Raw genomic sequence first — 21,786 nt, forward strand, 5'->3', positions numbered from 1 at the left:
ACAGTCTACTGGGAGGTCTGCACTCACAACAACTTTCTTTAGGCCATCTACCCCTCCCCAGGAGAAGTTCACAACAGCCACACTATGGGAAGTAGTGGAGTTGCTTGCATTGGTCACTAGGTAACTTTCACCTAGTACAATTTGTCCAGGGTCCACAAAGCCAGGTGCCACCATTGTGACACTGGCACAAGTGTCCCTGTAGGCCTGAGCCAGTTTCTCATTAATTAAGGGAGTCTGCCTATATTTGCCCAGGTTACTGGGGCTTACTGCAGTGGGCAATGATATGTCCACATCATATAGGAGAACTGCCTGTGTGGGGATTCTGACTAGGCCAGATTCCACCTCAGTACCCAGGGTCAACCCTACTAAACCCTTTGGCTGTGTACCACCACTGCTGACTGTACTAGGGGGTGCAGTTGCTTTAGGAGCTGCAGTGGTGGGGACTGGATTTTTCTTAGTGCATTCACTGCCCCAGTGTGAAACTGATTTGCAGGTATTACACCAAGGTTTCTTTGGGCCATCATTCTTCTTTTTCTTGTTTCCATTTTGGGAACCCCCCTCCTTATTGCTAGTTTGGGGGCCTGAAGACTTCTGGTCCTTTTCTTTATCTTTCTGATTCCCACCCTTCTGGTCTGTTTTCTTCTGGTCACCTTGGTTCTGGTTTTTCTGCTTAATCCTTGTTCTGACCCATTTGTCTGCCTTCTTTCCCAATTCTTGGGGAGAGGTCAAATCAGAGTCAACAAGGTATTGATGCAACAGCTGGTTCTGACAGTTATTAAGGATCTGTTCTCTCATCATAAGATTGTACAATCCTGTATAGTCTGAAACTTTACTTCCCTGCAGCCAACCTTCCAGAGCCTTAGTGGCACAATCTACAAAATCAGTCCAGTCCTGAGTCTGTGCTTTTTGGGTGTCTCTGAACAACAACCTGTATTGCTCAGTGGTTAGGCCAAACCCTTCAATAAGAGCACTCTTCAGAACAGAGTAGTTTTTGGCATCCTCAGGTCTAACAGTGAGGAGCCTGTCCCTCCCTTTCTCAGAAAAGGAGTACCATAAAATTGCTGCCCACTGATCCTCAGGGACCTGCTGTACCATGCAGGCCCTCTCAAGAGCAGTCATCCATTTGTGGATATCATCCCCTTCCTTGTAGGGGGGCACAATTTTTGTCAGGTTTCTATTGTCATAGGCCCTGTCTTTTTCTTTAGGAACTTTGCTGCCACCAGTGGCATCTAAGCCACTTATTTTCTGTTCCCTAGCCAAGGTAAGTTTAGCTTGAGCTAAGGTCAGTTTAGCTTGAGCCAGAGCTACCTCCTCCCTCTCTATCTGGAGTTGGACAGCCCTCATCCTGGCCCTATGCTCTTTTCTCTGGGAGGAAGTCATTCCTCTTTGAGATTCTCTTGAGGCACTAGAAAGGTGAGAGTCCCTTGACAGAGATCTCTCCCTTCTATTACCTGGGAGAATTTGGTTATGAGATCTGGAGTGGTGCTGGCCCCCTCCATTCCCATGTAGGTCCAAGTTGGCCTGGTTAAGCCTGGCAACCTGTACCTGGTTTCCCCCCTGATCCTGATCTTCAGGCTCATCTATATCAGAGCCTTCTTCTGGGTCTTCCTCTTCCTCCTCTATTCCTTCTTGAAGATCCTCATTCTCAGGGGAGTTTATCCCTTCCTCTGTTTCTAAGGGAGTCTGACTCACCTTGTCTAGGTCATCCTTTTCTAGGAGAGCTACTAGGGAAGGAATGGTAGGGCCTCTGCCCTTTTTTAGCCCCCTGGCTGTGCACAAGGCACTCAGGTCTTTGTGGCTAAGGTTGTCATATCTGGATGTTGTCCCTATAGGATCAACTATTACAGGAGCAGAGCCTGAGGCTCTATCTGTATCAGACATGACTGCTAGTGAGGTGTAAGTGGTGCACTTACCTACACTAAGTGGTTTCCTACTGTACCTTGCTAGTGAGTTGTAGTCAGGGTGTGCTAATCCCTTTAATCTACAACTACTAAGTTCAGTAGAACTTAATATGCTAAGCTTTTGATTTATATGTACCTATAGGTACTTGATGTGATCTTTCAATTTGATAAAGATTGCAATGGTAAAACAAACAGCAAGCTCAAATCCCACCGCTGCCACCAATGTGAGAAGTTGGCCTGATATGTAGTGTTTCCAATTCTGGAACCACTGGGTATCAGTCCAAGCAAACCCCAAAGATGTCAGGTTGTAAGTCAACCTTGTAGACAAGCTATCCTAGTGGTAGCATGGACTAAGCAGCCTTAAAGGCTTAACTTAAGAGGTCGTGTTAAGCGAGCTGTTTTACCACATACAATCCTGTAATCAAATGAAAGGACACCACACAAGTATATATTATAAAAATATATGTATTTATTTCTAAATTACTCCCCAGTACTCTTTATGAGGAAAGGGGCACAAGCGTTAAATCAAAAGCACTGTTACACATATAAAGTTGCACGTTTATGGATGAGGGCGGGTGGCCACTCAGACCATATATCAAAAAAGTGGTATAAGTAACACTTTACGAACAATGGTTAGGCCTAGGGCCTAGAGATTCGCTGGGAGCAGTCAGGACAAGCAATGAAGAAGTCGGGAGTAGCCCACAGGAGACGGGTGCAGCACGGAAAGTGCAGCGCGCACCAATGCACTGTCAATGGTGCGTAAAAGTCAATTAAAGTGAATAAAAAGATACTTCCGCTGAACCTAGGAACACAAAACTTTAGACACAGACCCTAGAGGTGTGTACCAGTGTAAAGACACCGGCGTTGCAAAGTTACCTCACCCACAGGCCGTGGGTGCACAGGGTCGAAGTGGCGTCGGGTTCTGTCACGCAGGTTCTGGGTGCTTGGAGCTGTTGCAGCTGCAGGCGCTGTGAAGCAGAAGTGTCCGGTGCGATCCAAGGGTGGATCGATGTAGAAAAGTACCTGAAAGCAGAGGGGACAGAGTCTGGGTCACTCAGCAGTGACCAGGGTGGAACCAGGACGGAACCAGGCAATGTCGGGCGCAATCAGGCGGTTGTCGATAGGCTTCTCTCCGCTGTCACGTGGGCTCTGGGGCATCTGCGACGTCCAGGAGCAGGTCACGATCTGTCCCACGTAGGCTCTCGCCGTCAGCACCGTCGGCTTGAAGATTGTAGCAAACAGCACTTGGCAAAAGCAATCCACGCGGAACCGGGAGATTGCTTATCACTCGAACCAGGAGGGTCAGAGTGGGTGCTCCTTTTCACAGGAGCTGGTGCAGATCTGGAGCAACCAGAAAAGCAAGTCGGATTTCAAAGTTCGTCGGCACAGGGGCCACAAGCCAGCTGGCAAGTGACCGGGCCAACGCGTCGAGCGCACACAAGCAGAAGGGCCCCACGCAGCACTCAGCGAGTGTGGAGGGGTGAGCTTTGGTGCAAGTGGAGCTCGGGGCTGGGGCTTCTCAAACCCCGGTGTACAGCTTCGAGGGTCACTCGTGGGCCGCACGGTCAGCGTCTCGTGGCCTTTTCAAGATGGCGTGCCCCACGCTTCCGGTCGCCTCCACGGGTCTCAGCTCTGCAGGGACTGTGGATCGGGCAGGTAGAAGGCAGGCAAGCTTGATCTCGTCGATCTCTGTCGCTCGAGTTCCGGCGGGAACTGCAACAAAGCAAGGGTCGAGGGCTGGATGGTGCCTGTTTGCACAGGGTGGTCACTCCTTGACCACAAGGGAGATTCTTCAGTCTTCTCACGTCGTGTAGAAAGTCGAAGGGTCCAGATTTCGTTTCTTATGTTTCTTCAGGATGATCTGAGGTCCGTTGGGACTGCTCCCCCTCTTATTCGAATCTAGGGGGTTGGACATCCTGCTAGGTCCCCTCCTATGGGTGGGACCCAGGAAGGGGGTGGTTACACCCCTCTCCTTTGATCCTGGCCGCGCTGGGACAGGGGCTGGGAGGCCCCAGAACCGGTTTGGCCGGATCCTGCAAGGGGCAGCCTTGTGCTCCCCAGGCAGTGTCTGGTTTCATTGAAACCTCCCTACTCCAATCCACTATCTCCTGTCTGGGGTGGTTTGACACCGCCCTGTGACAGGAAACTCTTTGTCCAGGCCTCCTCTGCCGGGTTTCGGTCAGCAGCAGGAGGTCAGACCCGTGTCTGTGGCAGGGGCATCCATTTTGTGGATCTGAGGCTCATTTTAAATCAACCGCGTTTCAGTAAAGTAACATGTCTTCTCCCTCTAGAAGGGTGGAATGCTATCCCCGTCGCCAGAACTGGCGAGGGGATAGTATTCCAATTCGTATGACACCTTACACGACATGTTTTGATAAAGCCAAACCAAAGTTGCTATATAACCGCGAGGATTATAATGCGCTTAAGAGTATATGGTATGGCATTATCCCGGATCAGCTTAGGGAGTTGTTCCCGACAGCTGCAGACAGGCTCAGCTCATGCCAGAGCACCATCTCACATAAAACCACGCACTCTGCCTCCAGGATTGATGAGGCCTTCCATAGGAGTGGCTTATAGGCTATATGTGTCCAGATATAGGTTTAGATATAGGTATACTATATCTAAGCAAGGGGTGATTACACCCACTTGCCCCAGCTGAGTGATCAGCCAGTTGTGTCAATTTAAGAACCAACCAGGGGTGGCAAAAGCTATGCTTCAGCCCCTGGTAGACCTTGGTGGCACCTATGCCCTGGGCACCTATAGTGCATGGTACAGGGGCTGACAAGGAGTCCATTTCCAATTGTGGTATGTACCTATAGCACATGTATTACAAATTTAGAGAGAGAACAGCAGGCTGGGGGTCTGATTAGCAGGCCCACAGCCTCAGTAAGTCGAAAACCAGTGAAGCAAAAAGCAAAAATTGGGGTGACCATAGGATAGCAGACCCTACTCTCCTACATACGGCCATATTGTTCAAGATCTTACCAGCAAATTGGAGGAAGCTGATCTTCGTGTTGTGCCACATGTTGAGTGGGCTGTTTGAGATGGTTCCAATCAAGTCACTTTACTGCCAAATGACACAGATGCTATCATTGTGCTACTTCAATTTGTTGCAATGTTCATAAGTCAAGGGTTGTCAGATTTATGGAACAGGCAATAAATGATACTTAATCCTGCTTCATATTCTGTACAAAAAACTTGGCCCAGAAATGCCCAGTGTTCTTATCAATGCAAAAAGAACAATTGACGGACAAATGCTCAACAATGTAAAACATTCACCCTAGTAAAGAGATCTGGGACTAAATCCATCATTTCTTTGCTCCCCAGCCAGATGTAAATCAGTCTTGACCCTGCTCCCCAGGGGAACAGTCTAGCCGGAACTGCCATGCCAGGTCCTCCCTGGACCGGAAACAAGCATCCTGTGACTAGTTTTGGGGTTTCGCCCCTCATCAGCCAAGCTAGCTCAGGACCCACGTCTGGACTTATCCATCCCACTTGAAGTGACAAACGCAAAAAGAACAATTGATGGACAGAATGCTGAACAATGTCGAACATTCACCTCAGTACAGAGATCTGGGTCTAAATCCATTGTTTCTTTACCCAGGCACATATTCTTGCGGGTGATGACACTATGAACAAAATTGGAACAAAGCTTGAAGCTTTAACTGCTGAACCTATGACGTTTCTAAAAGGATTTGCTGAGATAGAAGTAGAATGTGACTTTAAAGACGTAGAAAAATACCTTGTGCGTGTGCGGAAAGCGAGTTCCGACTGTCACACATTGGATGATCTTTGGTATAGTGGCCTCAAGAGATCGGTCCCACTAAGTGACTTTCCATCGATGTCATATATTGTGCATGGATACATTAAAATGCATTCTACTTGATCAAAACATGTGTAAATGTTTTGGATCATGCATATGTAGAGAAAGACCCTTGTGAATTTGGTTGGGAATATGTTGATGGGGTGTTAAAACCTAAGAAATTTCTAAAGCCTCTACCCACAGAACTTACACGCACATGCACTTGAAAATCCGGTACTATAAAAAGATGTCCCTATCGATATGCTCTTCTCAAATATTCAACATTCTGCAAATATACATCGAGCGATTGCTGAAACAAATAAAGTGAACTATGAAAATGTGTCTAAAACAGGAGTGATAAACATAATTTTATTTTCATATTCAGATCATAAAGATTGTTTTGTGCATACATAAAAGGATTAAAAAACATTTTTTTATTTCTATATGTGTCTCTTCTTCCTCTATGATAACCGCCATTTTGGAAAATGGCATAAGGGTTGCTCTTAGGAGTTATTTTCTGTTTCGATCAGACTACTTGACCACCAAAACCTATGGGTTGACACCAAAATCAAGTATATAGTCATATGGTTCCTGAAATATTACACCATCACTGCAACACATTCGCCATTTTAAAAAATGTCGTCCTGAAAAATACAGCCCTAATCAGCAATGTCTACGCAAGGTATGACTTCTCTAATGATCCAAAAATACAAATCAAAAATGAAATTCTCTGGACAACAATTCTATTTACAGAGGTATATGAGGGGGTCAGGATTAACTGGGAGAAGTGTTAGCACACTGCAATCCTCCCTTCATATCTGAAGAGGACATTCAGGAATCAGGATTAAGGCTTCTGGTTTGACATAGAGTTGTGGACTTTGCTAAAACACCCTGTCTGAGAAGAAGGCGGATGTATTGCTGCAAAGTGCACTCTGGTTCAGACAAGCCCAGGGTGTGAATATCAAAAAAGAACTGAAATTATGAGTAGTCCAAAACGATAAGGACCCCTGATTATCTATAAAAGATTAGGCCATGAGGATGAAGTGAGGGGAATGTCACAGAAATTGATTTATCATGACAAGAATAATCTACATTAAACAAGGCATGTGCACCTTTTAACAAAAAGACAAAACTACCCAGAGGGTGATTAAACCCCTTGTTTCCAGCAAACATCAAGAGCGAAATAGGGGTACGAAGTGGAAATTGGGAGTAAATGACTGCTTTTATGTACGAGTTTTAATGTGAATTTGTCCTGAATAAGGCGAGGATTTGAGTCCAAGATTCACAGAAACGCCGTGTCGACATTACTTGTACAGGGATGAGGCATAATATGTACAAGGATATTTGTTAAATATACAGTTTGAGTTTGCAATTATCTGTATATGCTTATAACCCATGATATATTGTGGATGCAGCTAGAGGGTTAATTATAAGAAAACGATAAATGTATAGGGTAAATTGCTGCAGAGAGAATTTTTTTAATATATTGTCTAGATTAACAGGAGTATAAATATTCTTAGATTTTATAGTGCAGATCTGTACTGTATATTTATCAATTTGTACATTGTGGATATAATGATATACACATTAATTATTGGAATAAATATACTCATTATTTTTAATCTAAAGCAGACCGTTATAATTAATGGTTCAATCAATGAACATAAAGAAGGAAATTGGTTCATTGTATTCTGAGGGAGTTGATGATTTGTGGTTGCGGAGGTGAATTTTTTTTTTTTTGTTGGTCTTTCTAACCGGTCCCTTTTGGCTTTAAAAGGGTGACTGACTTTTTCAGACTATCACCAAATGCAACCTGCAAAACACCGGTTGTGGACTTTACACCATTTCCCCACACGAACAATCTTAAGGCATTAGAGGCTCCTCTAGGGAAAGAGCCGCACTTCACAAATGACGTCATCATTAGTCGTTTGCATCCACATTACCTGAACTCCTTTCAGTCCACACAGAAAGTAGTTGTGCCACAGAGGTTTAGTCTTGTCAATCTGGATATTATCAGCACTTGCACTGAAATCCCTGCAACGGAATGAACAGAACAAACATGAGGAGTATGTTATTCCAACACCTGCCACACTCCCTGCTGAAGCTGTTCAGTTTCAGGACTTGATACAAAATACAGACCAGGGAAGAAGAAATCGTAGAACCAGAATCACATTTTCAATGTAAGAGATCGATTTAAATCTTGGAAAGTGTTAAATACAATATGAAATGCTTGCATTATTGCTCCCATCTCCAAATAAACTGCTAATGTAAGTGATCTGCTGCCACGTTCCACTCCAGATAAATATTTTATTCTCAAATGTTCAGATCGCAAATGCTTGCAGAGGGAGATGGCTCGCTCTCCCAAAGAGATACCACAGCCCTCAACAGCTGCCAGCTGAGGAGAGATATGGCATGATCACCACTTAAAACGAAGAACAGATATGAGGTTTGCTCCTTTGGAAGTGCTGACAATTCGATAGATAACGAAAAGTAAGACGCAGTGGTGGTATGCAATGTATAAACTGGCAGAAATGATAGGACAAAAATAGTTTGATTTTCCTGCCGTATGGACATAATTAAGCTTGCAGCGACACCTAGTGGACCATGTACTAAAACTAAAAGAGCACTCCAACAAATGCCCAACATCCTACATTTTGCACTGTAAAAAGGAAATTGTTTATTCAAATCATTGTTCTAACCATTGATTCATTCCAAATAAAAGCTGGCATCCAACTGGACGTTTAAAAGATTTAACAGTAACCTTTTTAAGCTATAAACAACCCCTGTAAAAGTCAATAGGTCTGGTTTGTAGCGTAAAAATGCATCTTCCTGGAATAAATCATTCAATCAATCAATCAGGATTTGTATGGTGCGGCTGATCACCCGCGAGGGTATCCAGGCGCCGCAAACACTGCTGTCGTGGGCGGCTGTGTATTTATTGCTGTTCGCCTTGCTCCTGAAGTTGAATATGTGGGCACTCATGACAGGGGACCATGGATGCTCCTGAGTGGGTGGAGTTCATGATGGCTGTGGTGTCTTGCGTGGTGAGCTGGTCCCAGGTGGTGAGCAGGTGGTCATGTTTTTTTATTTGTGGAGGTGAAATGGTTGAGGATGTCGACAGTGGTGGGTGGGGTTCGATGTTTCTGTAGCTGGTGGCGATCTGGTTGTGGAATAAGTCTGCCACAGTGTCACAGAGTTCCTGGGAAGAGGTGATGATGTTTTTCGGTGACTGAGGGGCTGAACAACTCTCTGATGTTGAACCGCTCTTTGCTGTGGTTAGAACTTGCTTTGATGCGATCAGGCAGGGCACTTCTAGTGGTATTAGTTAAGGAATGTGTTGAATGTGGTTAGGTCTGTGGGCTCCATGCTAGTGCACCACTTCTTTTGAGTTGTTTGCAGTTGCTTTTCATGGTTCTTAGTTCTGTGGTGCACCAGCTGGCTTGCTTGGGATCCTCCTGGACTTGGTGGGTTTAATAGGGGCGACTGTCGGTGCAGTCGGTGATCCAGGTTGAGGAGCTATTGTCAGCCTGTTCTAGGTTGGTTGAGGTGGGTGTGTGTAGAAGGTGTTGAGGACGTTGGTCCATTGGTTCTCTGAGACTGTGGTCCAGTTGTGGTGTGAAGAGCTGGGCAGCTTGAGGGATGTGCTAGGGGATCCCAAGATGGTAAAGTGGAAGGTGGCATGGTCTGTCCAGGTGGCCTCAGTGACATAGCTATACTTGATGCTGTGGCTGGCCCTTAAGATGGGGTCTAGTGTGTGTCCTGCGTTGTTTGTGGGGTTGGTGACCAGTTGGGTGAGGCGGATGTTGTTCATGCTCTCAAAAAGGTTAGTGTGTTGGTATTGTTGAGGTTGTTGAGGTGAAAATATATGTTGCAGTGGAATATGTAGTGTTTGGAGTCAATAGTGAGCGAAGCAATGAGTTTGGGAATAGCATTGCAGAAACTGGAGCGAGGTCCTAGAGGTCTGTAGGCGAGGATGCCTATGATGGTGGTTTTGACATTGGTTCGGAGTTGAGGTGTTCCATGAATGGGTAAACGTTGTCTGCGGTGGTGGTGCAGTGGATGGTTTCCTTGTGGATGATGGCGATTTCACCTCCATTTTTGTTGATGTAGTTTCGGTGTGCTATCTTGTAGCCATCGGGCATAGCTGTGGTGATTTAGGGAGTAGATGTGGGTTGAGCCAGGTCTCGTGAGGAAGATGACGTCAGGTGTGAGGGATGTGATGTGATGGTGTCCCAGATCTCGGTGGCATGCTTGCATAGAGATCTTGCATTGAGCAAGAGTCAGTAAAGAGATGGTCTGGTGGAGGAATGGTAGGCATGGTTGAGTTTGCTGTGTGTGCTGATGTTCCGGTGTTGCAGGAGAAGTGCCGGCAGGTGAAAGGTCCTACCCTGGATCAGGGAGCAGTAAAACTGTCGTTTTTTTTGCAGCATCCCGTGTACTGGGCTCCAAGCTTGGGTGCAGAGTACTTACAGGTAGTTGGAGAGCTAAGGTTTCTAGCATTAGGCGCGGTCCAGGTGCAGCTGGGCTCATGAGGGCTTGCTTATGGCACACCTTTGGTGCGCCGGCACTGCAGCCTTCGTAAGTAGTTCCTGGGAGACGGTGGGCGGGGCAGGCAAGAGGCAGAAGAGGGATGGGCAAAGCAGGAAAAAGCAAGCAGACAGCGGGTAGAAGCAGCAAAAATACAGGCACAGCAAACAGTTACAGTAATAGTCAATCAAAATAACACAGGAGAAGAAAAGAAAAACAGGCCTATGAGGGTCTAAAAGTTCCAACAACAGAGATACAGCGGCAACAAAAGTAATATGGGAGAACAGAAAGCAAGAAATACAAAGTAGATTTATTGGCTATGCAGGGGAGACAATTTTAGCGGGAAGCGAATGCACAAAGGAACATAACGCTGGCAAGCGAATGGTGAGACCACAGCAGCGCGGGGGAGCTGGCACAAGGAGTTGGATGTGTGCATTTGCATGGGGTTAAGTGGCCGGAAGAAGTAGTGACTTGGAGAAAGAATAAATGGTTTGAAAAATGGTTAGTTGATGAGTGCAAGGATGAGTACATGAATAAACTGATTTGTAAATAAGTGCATGGGTAGATGGATTGTTTGAAGGACTTTCAAGTAAGTGCATTTATTTACTAAATCGTCTTTCATTTTCTTCAGCACACAAAACATATGAGGATAAAGGCAGAAAATATGACTTGCAGAAGGGAAGGCAAAGGAAGGTTACAATGGAGCTCTTTTGAAAGCACACCTAAAAGAGCTTTGTTTTTAGAAGTACATTAAATCGCATACGATTTGGTTAAGATCGCAGGTCAGGGGCACAAGGGGGGGCAGAAGTGGGGCATTGTACTGCCACGGAGTTGCTTGTGTGAGTTGAGCTTTCTCTTTCTTGAAAGAGAATTGGTTAACCTAATTTGCTTTCGCTGAACACATTTTTCTAGAAAGGGCATGGCATATTGTCTGTTTTTGCTAGTATTTGGGCCTTTGCTTCAGTTGCCTTGCACATAAGTGAACTGAATAGTATAGGGGTTGTGATGAAAGAATGTCAGACAGGCAGTTATTAATTTGAGTCGGTGGTGGTCATTAGTACTCATTGTTGGGTACAAGTACATTACATTTTCACCATCAAACTTTAACCGAGAACAAGAAAGAGAACCAGAAAAAAAGTAGTAATAGAGAATGGGATAACAGGGACAGAGGGAGAAAGCAGGCATGAAAATGACCAAGAGAAAGAGAAAGGAAGTGGAGGCTGGTGGAAGAAAGAGGCATTAAGTTAAATCAAGACTAGGCCCATGTTGGTATTCAGCAAAGCCTGTAGTAGCAGCGCTGGCAGTGAATACCTAAGAGCTTTTTTGGGTTTTTGCAATAATTTTTTTTAATTAAGCATTGTAGACTGGATTTTCCATTCACCCGATTTGACAAGCTTCTCTTAACAACCCTTAAGCTCTTTTTATCCTCTTTATCAGCGCTCAGAGCCAGCTGAAATTAACACACAGCAATTTGTAGAACTCTCTCATAAAGCAAATCTCTAATTTTACAAAAGTGGGCAGAAGTGTTTGGTATCCTTTCAGCCTCCTAGTTCTTTTTCAATTTGCTTTCTGTTGTGAGGCGTATTTGTTGATCTCTATCTCTGTGGTTAGGTTAGGTATATGAAGGATATGTTTTTCATTGTTTTGTATGTTTGGGTTTTGCTTTGTTGGGATTGTGCAAGAGTAGTGTTTGATATATTGAGAGTTTGGTTTGTTTTCTCCTCTGATGCAATGGTGGAGGTGAGCAATGTGCTTGTTGGTCAGACAGGCCATTGTTTTCGGGTTAATTGTCCTGTTTGTTTTCCTGCAAATGTGTGCTTTTGTAATGGTAAGACATAAATGATGTTTGTAAATTCTATGGGGGATTTAGTTACTGTTAGACCTGTCATACTTAGGGTGGTCTTCCCCCAACTTTTTTCCTACTTACCTCCACTTTTTGATGTATCTTTTTGTTGGCCTTAGGACTCAGAGCACTGCTAATCCGTGCTAAAGTGCATGTGCTTCTCCCCTAAACATGGTTGCATTGGTATATACCATGTTGGCATATTTAGCTTACCTGCAAAGTCCCTTGTACAGTGGTATACCATACACCCAGGGCCTGAAATATAAATGCTTCTAGTGGGCCTGCAGCACTGGTTGTGTAACCCACACAAGTAGCCTTTCAAACTTGTCTCAGGCCTGCCATTGCATAGCCTTGGTGTGCTGTTTACTGCCACTTCGACTGGCATTTAAAACCACGCCCCAAGCCTCAAACTCCCCTTTTATTACACATATGTCACCCCTAAGGTAGGCCCTAACTGACCCGAAGGGCAGGGTGCTGTGTAATGTCCTGGCAGTGACAAACAGCTAAACTAGTCTTTCACTGCTTTGAGACCTACTGCTCTCATAGGCTAGCGTATGGGATTCCTTAAAACACTTTTTAAGCTGTAATTCCTTATCAGAAAAGAGTAACATTATTTTTCATATATATTTAACTTTGGTGCTAAATCCTGCTTAGTGGTAAAGTTGGATTTGGCATTACTATTTTAGAAATGCCACTTTTATAAAGTGGACATTTTTCTGTTTCTAACTTTGCTCTGTGTGCCTGCAGTCTTACTCCAATAAACGTCTGGGCTAGGTGACAGCTAGACTTTGTGCATTCCCTCTAGGTAGCCACAAACACAGGAAGGGCTGGGTATGACAGAGGACTCATCTGTATTCTGATAGCCTTCCTGGGCAGGAAGGGGGAGAGGTGGCTCACACTTACATCTGAATAGGCTGTGTCCTGTCCTCACATAAAGGGCTGATTACCCGCCACATATAGCCTGGCAGACAGGACTGTATTGAAAGGGATCCTTGTGCACTTCACAGAGTTCTTTTTAAGTCACCCCCTACATCAAAGGCACTTTTGGGTATAAGTACTGGGAGATTGACTCTACCAAATCAGTGCACTGCTGGACCTGAGAAGAACTGTGCTGGAGAAAATGAACAAAATCCAGAGCACAACACAAGTATTGTATGTTGGTCTGTCAACGTAGCAGATCCTACATTTAATTTTCAGAAAATCCAAAGTTTGACACGGAAGTCAGATTTAGATGGAAAAGAACAGCCGACAAGTGTTTCACAAGGCTGTCAATTTGAAGGACATTCATCACATATATTAAAGTACATACTTCGAAGAAAGATTGTTTTAATAACATTATCCTATTTTTACAAGAACATAAGATGCTAAAACCGAAAAAAGAGCAAGGAAATACACACTGAAACATGCTCAGGAAGGTTCTTTCCACATGCGGATACATCTGCCGTGCTGTAAGGATTGCCACTTTGCTGTGACTGGCTGTCTGAGGAACTGCTTCTCTGCTTTGCTGAGCTGCCCTGCTGATGTCTGCCCTGCTAAGGACAAGGACTGGACCCATCTCGCTTGAACTCAGAGTGACTCCAAGTGCTTGCTGGCTTGCCTCCTTTTTAGGTCTCGCACCTCACGTTGCAGTGCGCAGCACTGCTTGCGCAGTGAGAGATCTCATGTCGGGGCTTCTAAAAGCTGACCACATGCTTGTGCGTGTGCTTTTGTTTTCGTCAGCTGGCATTTGCTTTTGCGTTCGTTTTTGTGAAAAAGGCAGCACTCCACTGGTGAAAGGCGTGTGCATGTCCCAGCCTCTTCAGAAATGTAAACGCCCATTTCCAAGTGGTGTCTGTGATGCGCAGCAGCGGCACAGATAACAGGCTCCCTCGCCCTCGCTCCTCTGTGGTGCACGCGCACCACTGGTTTCGATTCCCACACCCGCTCCTCTGTGGTGCGCGCATACCACTGGTTTGTAGCAGAGTGCAACGGTCCTACAGGTCCGGGAAGACGAATCTAGCTGTAAACATCAAAAGCACAAAGCCCTGCGCAGGCTCGAAGGATTGTGCTGGCTAGTGATCTCTGCCTGTGTTGATACTGTGCTCTAAAAAACATCAATCTTTAAAAAATATTAATTGTTAACTTACCTTCTTTGTTTCTATGCCCCCTCCCCAATAACACTGAACACACTCAATGCCATTGTTCTTAACCTGTGGGCTCAGTGGCACCACTTTTACAGGGGTCTATAAAATGCCACCTTCCTGCAAACAATATATTGTGTGCTGTCTGCGAAACATGTGCCGCCCTTGAGCTAAAATGCCCTTTGTGCTGCCTTGGTCAAGCGTCTTCTTTCTCGAGACTCCCCGAATTAGGGCGCTTGCGGAATGAAACCCGGGGCCACCATGAATCGGACCGTCCTACTTCAGTGGCTGCAGTGCCGCGTGCCCGCTGCCTCTGTGTGCGCCCCCACGCACGGGCTGGTGACTCCGGGAGGCCTGCCTGTGGGAGTGGGCTGGCAGCTGTCTCAGGTTGCCCATCCAGGTGTTGCTGTGCTGCACAGACCAAGGTGTCTCTATGGGAACACTTGGGGCCTGGGAGCACCAAGTGGGGAGAGTCACAGGGGGAGAGGGAGAGAGCAGGGCAGCACTGTAAATGTCGCTCAGTTCTCATGTGAGCTCATTGCAGGGTCCAAACCTAGCCCTAGTTATTTTTTTTATTTAAAAGATGACCAGCTGCCCTCAATATTTACTATTTCAAAGCAAACTATAACTTATACCACAAATTTGATTGACTGAGGCGGAGAGCTAAGGTGTCTTACAGGTGAAAAGAAACACAGAAGCCCATCTCAGGGTACATCAACCCCAAAATGATGACAGGTCGAGTCATCCAACTGAGCCTCACACCTGTGACCCGTGCAGTGGACGCAGTAGTTTGTTGCACTATCTTTGTTTAATAACGCTAAATAAGATTTAATCACTAGCCCCAGAGTTCAAACCTCGCATGTCCTTCAACAAGCACGCACTGGGCAACGCCTCAATGGAACATGCTCCTGAGCTTTGCAGCAACGCACTCTTCAGGCAAAGTATCCATGTGGTGAATATGCAGTAGAGTGTGATGACCAGCACCTAGAAACCCTTGTATATAAAGCTATACAAATGCATTTGGTTAGTTAAATCGCTTATTTTGAATTGCACTCTACAGTGCCCATTACTTGTGTTTTTAGCTATATTTACTGACTACCAGCTTTTACTATTATTTTCAATTTTAGATCAATAAAAAAACAAAGTACATTTTACATTTAAACTGAGAAAAAATAACACCAATGGCAATTAACCTGTTGCAGATATCTCTTTAAAACGGCACACAGTAAGAATATTCCAATAAAAATAACAAAACACAAAAATAAAGAAATCTGGACATAGCTCCGTTCATAATATATCATTATAATGCCGTTGTTTTAAAAACAAATGCAATAGAGATTGTAATAGGAATATCAGAAATGAATTGGTTTATTTGTGGGCCTTTTTAAGGTTTCGAGATATTTCCATTCTATCCATTATGTGTTTTTTAATAATCACTGCTCATTGACCTGCATAAGGATACAGGGAAGTTGAGTTGCTCCTTTAAGGTCACACACTTGGATCACAGCAGGTTTATTTAGCCTTTCATCCTTCAAAGGTTAATAAACAAAAGTGATAAGTTGGGATCGACAAAATTGGATCCCAAGCCAGTGCAGTACAACCGACCCTGGCAAAGTGCTCGGCTGCCCCACCCCCCCCCACTCGGGGGGTTGGAGGTGCCGCCGAGCTCTTTGCCGGGGCCGGTTTTCGGCCGATTTTGGTACAGGGCCGATTTTGCAGTAATGCTGCAAAAACGGCCCTGTAACAAAAACGGCCCCCAGGCGCCCAAAATCGGGCCCCACCCGTGCGGCCCACCGGGGGATTGCCCGGTGCCCGCTATGACCAGTCCGGCCCTGATCACAACACTCTGCACAGCTCAACAGCAGCATACTGCATTTACTTCAACAGAGTTAAACAACGATGCGGTACCCCCTTTGGGCAGCTCGAAAACAACACAGTAGTCTCTCAACGTCAAAAAAGGTTCTATCCAAGGTATTTCTGCATTATTCACAACTGGACGTTGCTAATCAGCAAAAACAATGTTCACAAGGAACTCATTTATCTGGTTAATACAGTTTCTGCAAGATTTGGTATGACTTGCGCGAATGTCATGGTTACGGACGAGCTGTGTGATCTCCGCACACATACGAAGCGTGATCGCTGCTTCACGATGTGGAGTCGGGTTGGCGGTCTAGCTTCGGTGGCCAGAAGCAGACGTCGCCACATTCACAGCGCTTCCGGTTTGCCGCGCTTAACAGCCGGCAGTTCCCGCTGCTTCGGCGCTTTGGAGTAACGTCGTTAACACAATCGGACGGGACGAAGAGACGCCACACTTCCTCCTGCAGGTAGCTGTTCCTTCATTGCTGTGTCGGTGCCCTAGCGTGACTAGCGCTGGAGCGCTGTTCTTTGGTTGTACAGTTCCAGACGAAGTGTGGCTGCTCTAAGCATTTTGCACACACGAGACTGCCAGTACCTGCAGGCATTCCTCTGGCCTGTCGGTCCTCATAGAAGCCTTGTTTCTTGGTTCCTCAGACACCAACGCACAGATGTGTGTTAGGTTGTGTACTATTTTGTTCTTCTTTATTATTTGCGCAGGAGCGCTGGTTTTTGATTTTGGTCTTCACGCGCAGGAGCGCTGGTACTTTGTTTTCCACGTGCACTCCCAGGTGCACTGAAGAACTTACTGTTTCCTGGTGCAAGCGCTGGAACGCTTATTCTTTGCTGTCCTTTATTGATGATTTCCTTGGTATCACATACGAGGTAACCATACTATCCTGTTGGTGTGTAGTAGTCCTTAGGGCAGAAGGGGGTTGGTGTGCATCAGAGGTAATAGCTGTTCTCCTACTATTCCATTACAGACCGAGTGTCTTGAGGGATTTCAGGGACGTAGCGAGGCCCTAAGTTTGGGTTACAGGAAGGCCTCTTTTTTCCATCTCTGGCTTCTACCCCCGGTCCCATCTCCATCCTGGTCAGTATACACACAACTACTAGGGTAAGGTGGGAGACGGTGTTAGTGGTTCATGTCGCCTCTGCGAGATCGCCTCACAAGTATAAGGTAAGACTTGTGGGACTCAGACAAAATCCAAAGCCCCTGTAGTCTATCTTGCCCGGGCGACATGAGCGACCCCAAGATGTCATCTACACTTTATGGCTCAAGCGGTCGCTTTTCCAGATTACACATCCAAGGTCGTTCTTTATCCTCTCCTATATGGGTGGCAATGCTTGCCAGTGGTCTATACCCTTGGTGGAGATTGACGATTCCATGTTGTACAACCTCCTGGTCTTCAAGGAAACCATGCTACGGATGTTCGCCAACCACACCTTTGTGCAGGCCGCAGACAACAAACTACTCAGCTTGACACAGGGTAACACAGACTTGCTGCATTATATCACCACCTATAGTAGATTGGTGATTGAGGCTCACTGGCCGGAGTCCAAGAAAGTGTCTGTATTCTACAGGGGCTTGCGTGACGAACTGAAGAATCTACTTTTTGCAAATACCAGATCCCCCGGAGTACATAGGCCCATTCATTGCTTTAGTGGTGAAACTGAACTACAGAATACAGGAACGTAAGAAAGAAAGAAACAGAGGTGGTGATTCCCGGTTCCTGACGCACAATGAAAAACCCACTGATGATTCAGTTCCATCCCCTGACATTCCAAGGCCAATGCAGATAGGAGGCGTTCGTGGGCCTCTTACCAAAGAAGAATGGGAGAAAAGGAGATGACAGAACCAGTGTTTTTATTGTGACAAAAGTGGGCACTCTTGTCAGGGAATGGCCAGTGAAACCAACCCGAGCAAGAGGGAAGAACCCCTTAGTTCGTCCTGTCCCTAAGGGAGACTGGTCGGGAAACGGGGAAACCGAGTAGGCTTTGGGGTCCGGCTACTGGGTTCTTCGTCCGCTAAGACACCAACCCATTCCTTTTGTGACGGTAGCCATCATTTGGGTGCGGAGGTGACCTTATGTACACTGACAGGCCTGGTATGGCAGGTCACAGCCCTAATCGATTGAGGAGCCACCGGAAACTTCATCGACAACCATTATATGGTGGATCTGGGTATGGCCACAATGCAGAAGGCAAAACTTGAAACAGTAAAAGCAGTGTACGGCACGGATCTTACCTCTGGTCTCATCCGTTTCCAAACCAAGGTCCTGGGGATGACGTTCGAGAACAACCACACGAAGTCCATCACCTTCAATGTTATCGACGCCCCCCAGTTCCGCTTGATACTGGGTCTTCCATGGTTAGTGTAACATAACCCACGGATTGATTGGGTATCCAGGGTTATGCGGTTGGATTCAGATCTTTGCAATTCTCTCTGTTACCCACTGGCAGACTCCTCCTGTAATAAGGACGTGCAGGACCATGCGCTGCCTCTCACCGGAACACTTATGGCCACACAAGGAAACGCGCCGGACGTGTACCTGGACCAGGCAACAGTATTCGACAAAAAGGGGGCGAACACCCTACCTCCTCATCGGAGCTTTGACTGTAGAATAGACCTGATTCCAGGTCCCACGCTTCCCTGTAGTCGTATATATTCTCTTACCGAAAAAGAAAACTAGCACCTCTGTGTGTATCTCGATGACTACCTACGCAATGGGTTCTAACGCCACTCCAGATCGCTGGTATCGTCCCCCCTCTTTTTCGTGGCCAAGAAGGAGGGGGATCTAAGAACGTGCATCGACTTCAGGGCCATGAATGCCATAACTATAAAAAAAACAGTATCCCTTGACCCTGATATCTTGCTGGACCAGGTGAAAGACGCCACCATCTATACCAAGCTGGATCTTCGTTGGGCCCATCATCTCATTAGGGTCCGGAATGGTGACGAATGGAAGACCGCGTTTCGAACCAGATATGGTCTCTTAGAATACCAAGTCATACCTTTCAGAATCTGCAAAGCCCCGGCTGCCTTCCAGTTTTTCATCGATGAAGTCCTGAGAGAATTAATCGATCAGTTCTGTATCGTTTACATTGACAACATCCTGATCTTCTCCAGAACAGTGTCAGAACCAAGAAAGTTGAGGCTATACTGCAATGGCCTTCCCCTACCTCCGTGAAACACGTACAACGGTTCCTGAGGTTTGTCAATTATTACCGTTGTTTCATCACTGGTTTTTCTAGGCTTGTCACCCACATCACTGGATTACTACGCAAGGGCATCCACTTCAGATGGGACCACACACGCCCTTCAGAACCTAAAGACGAGGTTCACTACAGCCCCGGTCTTAATACATCCTGACTCCGAACAGCCATTGATAGTGGAGGACGATGCCTCTTAAGCCGCCCTGGGAGGGGTGTTGTCCCAAAGACATGCCAAAACCGGCCTGTTGCACCCTGTGGCCTTCTACTCCAGAAGATTGCAGCCAGCCGAACGTAATTACACCATATCAGATTGAGAACTGCTGGCCATAAAAGCCGCCTTTGAGGAATGGCGCCAACACCTCAAGGATGCGAAACACCCTGTGATCATTTACACAGACCATAGGAATCTCCAGTTCCTTCATTCTGCTCGAGCCCTCACCTCTCGGCAGTTGCACTGGACTCTTTTTCAATGAGTACGACTTCCACATCACGTACCGCCCCGGCAGAGACAATGCCAAGGTCAACGCTCTGTCCCGCCTTGAGGAAACCAAAGATACCACAACCACTGTCGAGCCGGCACCCATTATCCCTGAACACTGTTTCTAAGAGATAGTCCTTTCTTCTACCTTTCTGTCTCGACTACATGATGACAGAGAAGAAAGAACCATCAACATGGATGGTAGACCACAGAGGAATCACAGCGCTGGACGGATTCCCGTACAAGGGAAACCGTTACTACTTGCCGTTGACAGACCACCAACAAAAAGCTCTGTACATGTGTCATGATCATCCGCTTTCCAACCACCCAGGCCATCACAAAACTATGGACCTACTACAGCAGCATTTCTGGTGGCCTACTATGGATGCTGACATGCACGCCAACATAACATGTTGTGCCGTCTGTGCTCAGGGGAAGATCTTGGCTCAGTCCTCAGTAGGACAGTTGCACCCGATCACTGTGTCTCCGTACCCTTGGCATACCATCTCCATTGACTTCATAGTTGAGTTGCCCAGAACCAAAGCAGGATGCACCACCATTCTCACCATAGTGGATCACCTCACCAAGATGGCTCATTTCGTGCTCCTAAAGACACTGCCCTCGGCAGCTAACTTGGCGGTGGTCGTCATGCACAACGTGTTCTTTACAAGGTATACCATCTCTTGTGATCACGGACAGGGGCTCCCAGTTCGTATCCAGGTTTTGGAATGAAGTGTGCAACACCCTGGACATGGGAGTGAGTTTGTCATATCACCCCCAATCCGACGGGCAGGTGGTGAGGACAAACCAGACCTTGGAACAATATCTCAGCTGCATACTGTTGTCCATGCAGAAGGACTGGTAAGAAGTACTGTGGTTGGTGGAATATGCTTACAATAACAGCAAGCATTCCGCTATCGGCATGTCTCCATTCTACTGTCTCCAGGGGCGTCATCCACGAACCGTTCCCTGGGAAGAGCCTCAGAACAGTCACTTATCCACAATGCAGGCCTATTATGTCTTCCTTTGTGATCTCTGGCAGCAAGCCCAATTTGAGCTGGCTAAGGCTGCCTACAAGCAGGCCACGGATAGGCACAGACCGGTGAAGCCACGCTACAAGGCGGGGGATAGGGTGTCCATACGGAATCTCAATGTGCTTAGTCCCAAGAAGCTGTTGCCCCGTTACCTCGGTCCCTACGTCATTGCTAAGGTGATCAACCGTGTTTCCATGAAACTCTCTGCCCCCTAAGATGAGAATCCATCCAGTCTTTCATGCATCCCTCCAGCTGGCTGCTCACCCTGAGAGCGTGGTTTCTCCTTCTCCTGTTCTTAGGGGTCACCACGAGGAGTTTGAGGTCCGGGCCATCCTTGACTCCCGGAGGACCCAGTGTAGGCTCTTCTATCTGGTGAACTGGAGGGGGTATGATCCATAGGAAAGGTCCTAGGAACCCTTATCACATGTCCATCACGCATCCTGGTTAGTTAGGGCCTTCCATGTAGGTCATCCCGGTAGCCCTCGCCCCGCCACTCCTATGTGATCGGTGGGCAGTTGGGTCGGGGTTCCATTTGGTGGTGGGTGATGTCATGGTTACGGACGAGATGCGTGACCTCCGCATGCATACGAAGTGTGATCGCTGTTTCACGGTGTGGAGTTGGGTTGGCGGTCTAGCTTCAGTGGCCGGAAGAGGACGTCACCACAGTCACGGCTCTTCCGGTTTGACGCGCTAAACAGCCGGCTGTTCCCGCTGCTTCGGCGCTTTGGATTAACGCCGTTGCCACCATCTGACGGGATGAAGAGACGCCACACTTACTCCTGCAGGTAGCTGTTCCTTCGTTGCCGTGCCGCTGCAATAGCAAAACTCGTGCTGGAGCGTTGTTCTTTGGTTGTACAGTTCCAGACGAAGTGTGGCTGTTCTAAGCATTTTGCACACACGAGACTGCCAGTACGTGCAGGCATTTCCCGTTCCAGTCGGTCCTCATAGAAGCATTGTTCCTTGGTTCCTCAGACACCTACGCGCAGGTGTGTGTTAGGTTGTGTACTATTT

General features: G+C 46.7%; 1 protein-coding gene across 1 annotated transcript in view; it reads right to left on the bottom strand.

Moving 5' to 3' along the window:
* The window catches only part of GALK2 (galactokinase 2), a 1,370,458-nt gene that overhangs the window by 1,080,380 nt on the left and 268,292 nt on the right, over positions 1 to 21,786 (bottom strand). Inside the window, exon 4 of the mRNA XM_086958266.1 lies at positions 7,647 to 7,737. Coding sequence (XP_086814392.1) covers positions 7,647 to 7,737 — 91 coding nt within the window. The remainder of the gene's footprint in view (positions 1 to 7,646; positions 7,738 to 21,786) is intronic.

The sequence above is a fragment of the Lissotriton vulgaris genome, chromosome 2_1 (assembly GCF_964263255.1).
Source record: "Lissotriton vulgaris chromosome 2_1, aLisVul1.2, whole genome shotgun sequence".
Classification (NCBI taxonomy): domain Eukaryota; kingdom Metazoa; phylum Chordata; class Amphibia; order Caudata; family Salamandridae; genus Lissotriton; species Lissotriton vulgaris.